The 10,581-nt window shown below is 45.1% G+C and overlaps 2 protein-coding genes and 1 long non-coding RNA gene across 3 annotated transcripts; all 3 read right to left on the reverse strand.

Annotated features, from left to right (window-relative positions):
- Window positions 1–4: 4 nt before the first annotated feature.
- On the reverse strand, window positions 5–1,189 carry LOC104949669 (tubulin alpha-1D chain-like; the record flags this gene model as incomplete). Its single annotated transcript, XM_010776060.1, has 3 exons — window positions 1,077–1,189; window positions 169–391; window positions 5–76 (listed from the first exon to the last, which is right to left on the reverse strand). Coding segments are annotated over exons 1-3 (298 nt in total), but the record flags the coding sequence as incomplete, so codon positions are not given.
- A 1,179-nt stretch (window positions 1,190–2,368) lies between these two features.
- Window positions 2,369–4,221, reverse strand: LOC104949664 (tubulin alpha-1A chain). Its single transcript, XM_010776057.1, has 4 exons — window positions 4,120–4,221; window positions 3,757–3,979; window positions 3,516–3,664; window positions 2,369–3,437 (listed from the first exon to the last, which is right to left on the reverse strand). The coding sequence occupies exons 1-4, from the start codon at window positions 4,120–4,122 to the stop codon at window positions 2,460–2,462; spliced, it is 1,353 nt and encodes a 450-aa protein (XP_010774359.1). The 5' UTR covers window positions 4,123–4,221; the 3' UTR covers window positions 2,369–2,459.
- Window positions 4,222–6,016: 1,795 nt separating this feature from the next.
- Window positions 6,017–6,781, reverse strand: LOC104949665 (uncharacterized). The gene is made up of 3 exons (XR_798825.1): window positions 6,592–6,781; window positions 6,405–6,506; window positions 6,017–6,067 (listed from the first exon to the last, which is right to left on the reverse strand). It is a non-coding gene; the product is annotated as an uncharacterized lncRNA (long non-coding RNA).
- Between the last annotated feature and the right edge of the window lie 3,800 nt (window positions 6,782–10,581).

Genomic DNA, 10,581 nt, shown 5'->3' on the forward strand with positions numbered 1-10,581 from the left:
TTGGCTGCATCTTCCTTTCCAGTGATCAGCTGCTCCGGGTGGAAGAGCTGCCGGTAGGTTCCTGTGCGGACTTCATCTGTAAACAAAAAACAGAAAGGATATAATCAGGAGCTCTCAACTTCTGTTTAACCTACAGTGCACCTTTGCATTTGAAAATAACGACCGTACCGATGACCGTAGGCTCCAGGTCCACAAACACGGCTCTGGGAACGTGTTTCCCAGCTCCAGTCTCGCTGAAGAAGGTGTTGAAGGAGTCGTCTCCCCCCCCGATGGTCTTGTCGCTCGGCATCTGACCGTCCGGCTGGATGCCGTGCTCCAGACAGTAGAGCTCCCAGCATGCATTGCCTATCTGAGCTCCAGCTTGGCCAATGTGGACGGAGATGCATTCACGCTGCGAGAGAAAGTGGATCAGATGTCAATAACTTCCTGCATACCATAAAAACTCATTAAGATTCAAGCGTCAAGGCTTTATTGTAGTACACATTAGCTACAGTGTAGATATGGTAATGAAAAACTGAAGTCACCTCCAACAATGCAACATGAATATATATATAGGACCTATACAAATAAGACAAGTAAACAGATAAAATAGTGCAAGAGAATTAACACACTTACGTTAAAGTCAGCTACACGAGGATGAGATGCATTATTTAACTGAAGAAAATTAAACCAGCCAAGGTAGCTTCAGCAAACAAAGTCATTAAGTGAATTTATCCCAGTGCTAAGTGGTATTTCCCCTAAAGAGGAGCTGTTGACACCTAGTAACCAAGCCACGCTCCAGAGATACCAAACTAAACAAACAGTATGTCCCAATCGGATACCAGGAACATTTTAAAAGCTACAAAGAGTGCGTCTAACTTCCTGTAAGTGGATGAAACATTGACAAAATTCCCCAATACCTCTACGGCATTAATGAGTCCTACCGTGCAACCCAATGACTTTGCACACACTGCCTCTTTTAGATATTGTGGCCGAACACACACCACTATCAGTGTCTTTCTGAGGATTATTCCGTATAACTCATGTTACGTTTTTTCGGGTGTGTTGCCTAAACTTTAAAATAAAGAAGTCCTCACCATGTTGTCTTTGTAGCAGTCCCTCGTTCACCTGAGATGAGTGGCTGGGGATGTTGTGTACGTTAGCGCTGCAGCCAAGCGGCTTTATAGCACGGCATAACCTGGCAACAGCCTCTTTCTGTTGTGGTAACTGGAGACGCTGCATGAGCGCAAACATGATGAAAGGTGAGGAGGGGGAGCACGAAAAAAAGATCAACTGCTGTGCTCGGATCGGAGGAACAACAGCTGTTCTTACACAAACGAGTAGCCAGCGACAATGGCAGAGAGGCTTTGACATATGACCCGTAACAGCACCCCCCCCTCCTCCAATTACACATGTTAAATGAAAGGCCTGCTCGCTTCTGCTGCTGTGCAGTGAGCAGGGGGGTTCAAACTAAATAAAGGACATCTTAACAAACATTTTGCCTGCTGTTGGATAGGACCTTGCATTCACCAAACTAAAATATATTGCATGCATGAAGACATTCTGTCATGGAGCAGTGTTTACATTTAATATTCTGTTAAAATGTTGGAGCCTCAGTGTTTATCTGGCAGAGGTAAGAAAACAAATACCTCCTGGGTGACCTGAACAGGCTTTTGTTACAGATCACCGTTGCATCAGCACTTTGGTTAAGATCCATCTGCAATGCAAAGGTAACAGACTTCCTCTGCATTAGAGCAGTATTTGACTTTTGAGAGCTCCAATGGGTTTTACTACACCAAATAAATAGAAAGGAGCTGGATGCATGCAATGAAATACTCACAGTTAGATGTTAACAAAGTGTGTCCTTACAGAGATGTGCTAGTAGTGTGACTTCTTCAACAGGTGCATGGGTATTTGTTCATCACATTGCCTTATAAACCTGCTAACCCTAAAATGATGTAATATGCATTGTTTTGTTCAGACCCCAGAGATGGTATTTTCCTTATTGAGAGAGAAACACTTGAGTAAGTCCCAGTTAGTGATCAGACCCATTGTGTTCATATAAACGTACTCTATTGTTTTCAGATAAATGGCTGGTATTGGTTTCACCTCTGCGCCTGCAGGTAACCCTGGAGATGTAACAACAAACCACTTCCTTCTGGCAAGTCATGTTTGCCAGAACATTTAGTCTCCCTAGTTACTCTTTTCTCAGGTCTACTTTTTCCCTCTCTGTTGGCCGCTGATCTTAGCAGAGACAGCAGAACAAATAGCTGGTGTGAGAAACTAAACGTCAGCACATATAAAAGGGGAAGGGGGGGATGCAACATTCCTGCTCGGCTTCTCATTGTTAAAGACATGACCTTTTCTGGTAGCACACATGAAACACAAAGATGCTTACCATATTAGCTTTATTTTATATTCTGTTACAGTTTTGTGACATTTGAAGTACAATTGTGGCTTGACTGAAGATGTTTAACACCTTAGTATTCCTCCCCTTCTTCTCCTTCGTCTCCCACGCTGTCGGTGCCCACCTCCTCGTAGTCCTTCTCCAGGGCGGCCATGTCCTCTCTGGCCTCGGAGAACTCCCCCTCCTCCATCCCCTCTCCCACGTACCAGTGCACGAAGGCCCTCTTGGCGTACATCAGGTCGAACTTGTGGTCCAGGCGCGCCCAGGCCTCTGCGATGGCGGTGGTGTTGCTCAGCATGCACACCGCCCTCTGCACCTTGGCCAGGTCTCCTCCAGGAACCACGGTGGGGGGCTGGTAGTTGATGCCCACCTTGAAGCCAGTGGGACACCAGTCCACAAACTGGATGGTGCGCTTGGTTTTGATGGTGGCGATGGCGGAGTTCACCTCTTTGGGAACAACGTCTCCGCGGTACAGGAGACAGCAGGCCATGTATTTCCCGTGGCGAGGGTCACATTTCACCATCTGGTTGGCGGGCTCGAAGCAGGCGTTGGTGATTTCTGCGACTGACAGCTGCTCGTGGTAGGCCTTCTCTGCGGAGATAACCGGGGCGTAGGTGGCCAGAGGGAAGTGGATTCGAGGGTAGGGCACCAGGTTGGTCTGGAACTCCGTCAGATCCACGTTCAAGGCGCCATCGAAGCGCAGGGAGGCGGTGATGGAGGAGACGATCTGTCCGATCAGCCTGTTGAGGTTGGTGTAGGTCGGCCGCTCGATGTCCAGGTTCCTGCGGCAGATGTCGTAGATGGCCTCGTTGTCCACCATGAAGGCGCAGTCAGAGTGCTCCAGGGTGGTGTGGGTGGTCAGGATGGAGTTGTAGGGCTCCACCACAGCCGTGGACACTTGAGGAGCCGGATAGATGGCAAACTCAAGCTTGGACTTCTTCCCGTAGTCGACGGAGAGACGCTCCATCAGCAGGGAGGTGAAGCCAGAGCCGGTTCCCCCTCCGAAGGAGTGGAAGATGAGGAAACCCTGGAGCCCTGTGCACTGGTCGGCCTGCAGGAAAACAAAACATCATGACTCTGTGACTGACTTGAATAAACTCAAATAGGAAGTAGTTGCTTAAAAACTCACCAGTTTACGAGTCCTGTCCAGAACCAGGTCGATGATCTCCTTTCCGATGGTGTAGTGCCCGCGGGCGTAGTTGTTGGCTGCATCTTCCTTTCCAGTGATCAGCTGCTCCGGGTGGAAGAGCTGCCGGTAGGTTCCTGTGCGGACTTCATCTGTAAATGGAAAGAAATTCAACATAAAAATGGATGGGGTGGCCTACTTTTTGTATTTTAAAAGTCTCAAGAAGAGGATCTGATGATGGTACCGATGACCGTGGGCTCCAGGTCCACAAACACGGCTCTGGGAACGTGTTTCCCAGCTCCAGTCTCGCTGAAGAAGGTGTTGAAGGAGTCGTCTCCCCCCCCGATGGTCTTGTCGCTCGGCATCTGGCCGTCCGGCTGGATGCCGTGCTCCAGACAGTAGAGCTCCCAGCATGCATTACCCATTTGCACGCCGGCCTGACCAACATGGATTGAAAGACATTCACGCTGCACAACAAAGAGAGGAGAAATTAGAATTAGGATGAAATGATCTGCGACACAGCTTTTAAATGACAGATTCCTACTTTATATTCAAGCAAGAAAGCAACAAGCATGTCGTTAAAATGTGTAAAACTGTAGAAGCTCACCATGATTAGAAATTCCTGCTGCTGATTGAGGATCTGCTCGAGGAATCTGCTTGTTGGAGTTGAGACTCCTCCGGTAGTTATACTCCCTCCAAACTCTATGGTAACCAGCTTTGTTGTCCTTAAACTGGGAGTAACCTTAGTCAATAATTCAGCCGTGGAAATCAGTATGCAAACGCGCTCCGCCACACATCAATAACCCCTTGTCCGGCACCTGGATAATGTATAACCCCGACCTGCACACATTTAGGTCACGGGCAACAAGGTAAACAGAGAATAGTTTTAGTTAGTGTGTGTGTGTGTGTGTGTGTGTGTGTGTGTCTAGGACTCTGATACTCATTAACACCAAATCTCTGTTAGGTGGAGGGGGAGGGGGGTCTCCATGGAGATCTACTAGGAATTTGGTTTATTGCCAAGTAGGTCTTCACAGCTTCAGGTCTTTGGTGTGAATTAAATAGAGAAATAGGAGCAAATATATATATTTTTTAAAAGAACACCTACAATAAATGCAAAAAAAGATATACATACTTAGAAGTGGTTGTGTAAAAATGTGCAAAAGGCAACTACAGGGTGACTGTGTCTGGTTCGATCCCAGCCCAATGACCAACGGTGTGTGTGTGTGTGTGTGTGTGTGTGTGTGTGTGTGTGTGTGTGTGTGTGTGTGTGTGTGTGTGTGTGTGTGTGTGAGTCGTAGTAGTATAGTAGTAGTATAGTATAGTAGTACGTTACGTTACGTTACGTTACGTTACGTTACGTTACGTTACGTCGTAGTTGTGTGTGTAGTGTGTGTAGTGTGTGTGTTGTGTAGTGTGTGTGTGTGTGTGTGTGTGTGTGTGTGTGTGTGTGTGTGTGTGTGTGTGTGTGTGTGTGAGTGAGTGAGTGAGTGAGTGTTAGCTTCCCTACAGCAAGTGGTGCTGCTCTGCATGAATGAGGTGTGAATGGAAGAATGACTCATAGTATGTAAAGAGATATTTAAATACAGTCCATTTCCCAAAAGGCACACAACACAAGACACTGAGACACCACACGTTGTTTTATTCATCTTTAATGACACTGACTTGATCCAATAAATGGTGCAACATTAACCACTTGGACTGATTCCTTATGTGTTAATCCCACACAATGTAAAAATACAGTTTGCGTGGGGTTATCCGTTTTATCCATCAACGTAAATATGATTCAAAAATCTAAATAAAAGTTGTTAGAAAATGTAAGCCACACTTTAAGTCATGTCTTCAAAATGGCCGGTAAAATAAATGAAAAACTAATGTTCCCTTTTGAAAGTCCTACAAGAAACTGTAATAGATTTTGATAATGTTGTTTAAACCTGTGGCGTTCCCCAGGGCTCTGAGTTGGGTCATCTGCATTTTTTTTCAATCTGAGCCACATTTCTTCCAGCAAAGCCACCTGTCATCACAATGTTACAAAAATAAATGATAATACAATCAAATGCTTCATGCAAGGAACTGTGAACATTTCTCATAACATATTTCTTTCCAAAAACCCGATGATGATACATAAAACATTTTGACATTCATTCAATACATTCATGACATGAGTTTTGTTTGATTTCAACACATAAATAATTCAGGAAAGGGAATTAAAACAATATAATTAATTATATTAATTTAGAGGATTGCGCTTCATTGACCAAAAGGGAGTTGGGTTAATAAGTTATCTATGTTTTCATGAGAGACCGTAGCCATCTAGATGTGCTTGTATTTCAGAGAATATTTGGAATCATGTACTGATACACTTTGCTGTGTAAACGCACATTTACTGACGTTTCAACTCAGTTCTATCTATAATTCTGAAGGGTTTGGGGCAAAGTACTTCTGCTGCATGAACCTCAAACCTTCTGAGTAAAGTTTTCAGGGAAAACACCTTTGATTGAAATATCTTTCTTCTGCAACCAGTGAGTCTCCTGCACACCCAGGAGCCAGCCGTCGTCCTGCAGGAACACCGAAAAACAAAACATGGATTTTTTGTACGTTTTGACCCAAAAAAACGGTCTTTTCCTGAACCAAAACTACAAGATGTAATGCATACACATGACCAAGTACTTGTGTTTCAGGTCATAATGTCATGCACAACATTTAAAACTGTCGCAATTCTGTATGTGACAAAGTTGGGAATGATTATTATGCAATGTCCTTAAGAGTAGCTTCCTTTCAAATATAAATAATGAACTAACAAGTATACAAGTTTAAATGTTGCCATCATCATGATCGGTAGTTGCAAAAGTAGGAATAGATAAAGTGGAAGTGAAGAAAGTGTTTGTTATTGACCTGTTCGTCCGGGTTTTCAAAGGCCAGAACCAGCACAGAGTCTCCCACCTTCAGCTCCAGCTCATCGCCGTCAGTGGCAGCATATTCATGCACCGCTTTCACCTGCAGCAGAAACACCCACAACCTCATTCTAAAGTGCACAGCATTCATTTATAATCCAAGTCAATGGAGCATTCAGTAATCTAACCTTGTAGATGAATCCTGGGGGGAGGTCTCCGTCCGAGCCATTGGTCACCGCGCTCTGTAGCAGAACATAACAGAAAGGTGCATTATTAAAGAGGATAAAGTATCATGTCGCAGAAGAGCCTCAGAAAAAAGAGGTGAACCGTAAAGAAAGGGTTTTTGTGACTTCTAGTGTTTGAGGGATCCTTGATTTCCAGGCTTTAAGCTGTGGTGTTTTAAAGACCCCTGACCCTACCTTTCCTTCTTCTCCCCAGCCCCCCTGCACCGCTTTGGCACCATCGTTGTCCCAGTTTGGCTCGGTGTACGTCTGAGGGGCTCCAGCGTCTCCCCAGCTCTTCTTCACATCGGGGACCCCAGCATCTCCCCAGTTGGGTTCGGTGTGTGTCTGAAGGACTCCAGCATCTCCCCAGCTCTCCTGCACATCGGGGACTCCAGCGCCTCCCCAGTTGGGTTTGGTGTGCGTCTGAGGGACTCCAGCGTCTCCCCAGCTCTCCTTCACATCGGGGACTCCAGCGTCTCCCCAGTTGGGTTCAGTGTGTGTCTGAAGGACTCCAGCATCTCCCCAGTTGGGTTTGGTGTGCGTCTGAGGGACTCCAGCGTCTCCCCAGCTCTCTTGCACAGGTTCTGCAGGGGTGAAGCTCTGGGCGGTTCCTACGTCTTCCCATCCTCCGTGAGTTTCTTCTGGGTGTCTGTGGTCATCGTGCTGGGGCTCTACAGCTGGCTGGGGCTCTACAGCTGGCTCGTCATGCTATAAACGGTCAGGGGGTCGTGGGGTATTGTGGAAGAGGATGGGAGTCGGAGCGTTGGGTTTTAAAAGGGTTTGATAAAGGAAAAGACCCGGGTGGTGGGGGTATCGTAAAGGACAGGAAGGAGGTTTTGAGGAGAAAGGTTGAAGCGTTATTTCTTCATCTGCAGACCTTTGCTTTTCATGATGATAGAATAATAAATAGAGCACATTTGTGGGCAGAGTTGTGTGTCACTAGAAACTGAATTTAAGTTTTAATTTGCAGAAAACTTAAGTGTTTCTAAAGTTCATACTACTGCCCAATAGGATTTCTCCGCTCTGCTTACCCATAAGTCCGGTGACGGCGCCTTCGGAGCGGCAGTACGAGACAAAAACAACCAGTGAGATAAACGTGTGAGACCCTTCCATATTACTGACTACCGCTTAAAACATCAATGTAGGAACACAGGAATAGGATGTTTCAAAAGAGTCCATTTTCAACACTGTCCTCATTTTAGTAACGCAATCAATGAATCTGATCAGATAATGAGAATCATGCAAGACAAACATTTGCATGCAAAATGATCACACACACACACACACACACACACACACACACACACGCGCACAGAAGAAACAGATGGGGAATCAACAACTGCTGACCCACTACCTGGGGTCCCGCCCAGAAGTGAAACCGACCAATGGAACACTGCCAACTCACTGGCTAGCTCGCTCAGAAGTGAACTCGCCAATAACAAATAGCTAGGGAAGAGCAAGCGATAAAACTCCTCCCCACCTGTGTATAAATGTTGTGATCATTTTGAAGATCGGCGCTCTTGTTTTTGACTGGCCGTTCGTGAGACGTGTCTCACACGGTGGTAGAACCTGAGCCCGGAGTACTCTGCAGAGTGCTTCGTGATTAGGTGATTAGGTGATTGGGTGATGTATTGTATGTTTCTACCATTAAAGCAGATTATTGTTTAACCCTTATCCTGGTGCTTTGACTTTTCCTTCTTTTAAAACAAACTCATAGAGGAACGCGCGAAGCAGAGATTCTGCCTCAACAGTTTCGCCTTTGCTGCCGCGAGTTTTGGAATCTGTGGAATCTCAGCTTTCATATGATATATTGTTTGTGCAGATCCGATGAACATATTTCTACCGTGAGTTATGTGCTAAGTGCGTTAGCACTCTTTCGCTTAGTGCTCATTCAGAGGCTCAGCGTTAGACTTGTGTTTTGTTTCGGTAAAAATGGTTCCTATTGTCAGGTAGCTGAGTTTCTTCCTGTTAAGTGGGTATGACACATTCATAGTTTGTTAACTGTTAAGAAGCCCTCAGACGCTGTTTCTTGCAAGATGTTGCTTAACAGGTTAAAGTTTAAGTAACCCCACACAGCTGACTGATCTGAGTAAACACTATGAAATGTTGACCTTATTTGATCATTTCAGTAAAAAAGTAACGTTTATATTTCTCCTTTTGATTAATATAGTGTTGAGTTCAAGGTCCCATGTCATGGCCATTTCTACTGATCATAATTCCATCGTAGAGGCATACTAGAATAGATTTACATTGTTCAATGTTCCAAACTCAGCATCTATGTACAGCATGTGTATTCACTCGCTGTCCTTAACGGCTTGTTGGAGCTCCTGCCCCCCCCTCCCTATGAGCCCAGTGTGCTATGATTGGTCAGCTCGCCCACTCTGTTCTGATGAGATCACAGCACCGTTACAGCGGGACATCAGTGATTATGTGTTACAATGGCGTTAGCAACCAGAAAATGACACCAGCAATGACAAACAGATGAGAGTGCTGCGTGGGGCAGAGTTCCCGTTAGCCGGTAATTACCGGACTATGACCGGTAAAATATGCTGAAGACCGGCAAATCTAAATGTCTCCGGTCAAAATGTCCGGTCAAAATAATTTCCCCTTAGCCCAATACCGCATCAGTTGCGCCACTTATGTGACAGACAAGAATAGTATGTGACAGATAAAAATAGTAAATTTTAATGTGGAGAAAGAGATGTCCTGTATAGGTTGATTGTGCGTTGATCTGTTGGTAATGCCTCGGGGTTCTGGTGGGCATGTAAACAAATGCATAATACTTTGTGGCCTAACCCGGTTGCATAGCGACGCTTATTGTTTAGGTGCCTTTTAATAAGCAGGTAGTCATATCATTAGCTAGATCTGATCGATATGGACAAACGCAAGTAAATTCTAATCTGACGGGAGAGAGAGATCAGCTGCTGCTGACAGGGCCGTGGGAAGTAGGGGTGCTGAGGGTGCTGCAGCACCCCCTGATGGAGGACAGGGAATCTGCACGTCCACAAGATTAAATGGAAATATAATAAAAAAAAAACGAATTTTCAGCCCTGATGTAACAACATTCATAATTAATAATTATGAATGTTGTTACATCAGGGCTGAAAATTCGTTTTTTTTTTATTATATTTCCATTTAATCTTGTGGACGTGCAGATTCCCTGTCCTCCATCAGNACTTGCGTTTGTCCATATCGATCAGATCTAGCTAATGATATGACTACCTGCTTATTAAAAGGCACCTAAACAATAAGCGTCGCTATGCAACCGGGTTAGGTAGTCATATCATTAGCTAGATCTGATCGATATGGACAAACGCAAGTNCNGTATTGCGCTAAAGGGAAATTATTTTTGACCGGACATTTTGACCAAAGAGATTTAGATTTGCTTGCTTTTCAGGGCAATCTCTATTGGGCTCAGGGCCATCTAAGCTAATTGCTCCCAAAATCCTTAATGTCATGCACTGGTGTGAGCTGCGGGCGCCTGATAAGCCAACATCCCCCACTTTCATCGTACAGGGCAAATGGAAACTGTAACCGGGATGAAAAGGGTGTTATCTTTACTTAATTATGAATGTTGTTACATCAGGGCTGAAAATTCGTTTTTTTTAAATTATATTTCCATTTAATCTTGTGGACGTGCAGATTCCCTGTCCTCCATCAGGGGGTGCTGCAGCACCCTCAGCACCCCTACTTCACACGGCCCTGAGACTGAGTCTGTATTAACTGAATACAGAAGCCATGTTCGATATATCTTTTCCCCATTTTTCATGACTCTTTCGTAGTTTTCCTTTGTAAATCTACGTGAAGTTTTTTCAGTATTCTGCGGAAAGACTATATCTGTTTCTTGTATTGGTCCTCTTGTTACTAGTGCACACTTTCCACTATCATTTAGGACATTTGGCCATTGTGCAGGGTCGCCTGATCAAACCTTTTGTAGTCGTGGTAGTGCTGCTG

This window comes from Notothenia coriiceps, unplaced genomic scaffold (assembly GCF_000735185.1).
Source record: "Notothenia coriiceps isolate Sejong01 unplaced genomic scaffold, NC01 NC01_scaffold00016678, whole genome shotgun sequence".
NCBI classification, from domain to species: domain Eukaryota; kingdom Metazoa; phylum Chordata; class Actinopteri; order Perciformes; family Nototheniidae; genus Notothenia; species Notothenia coriiceps.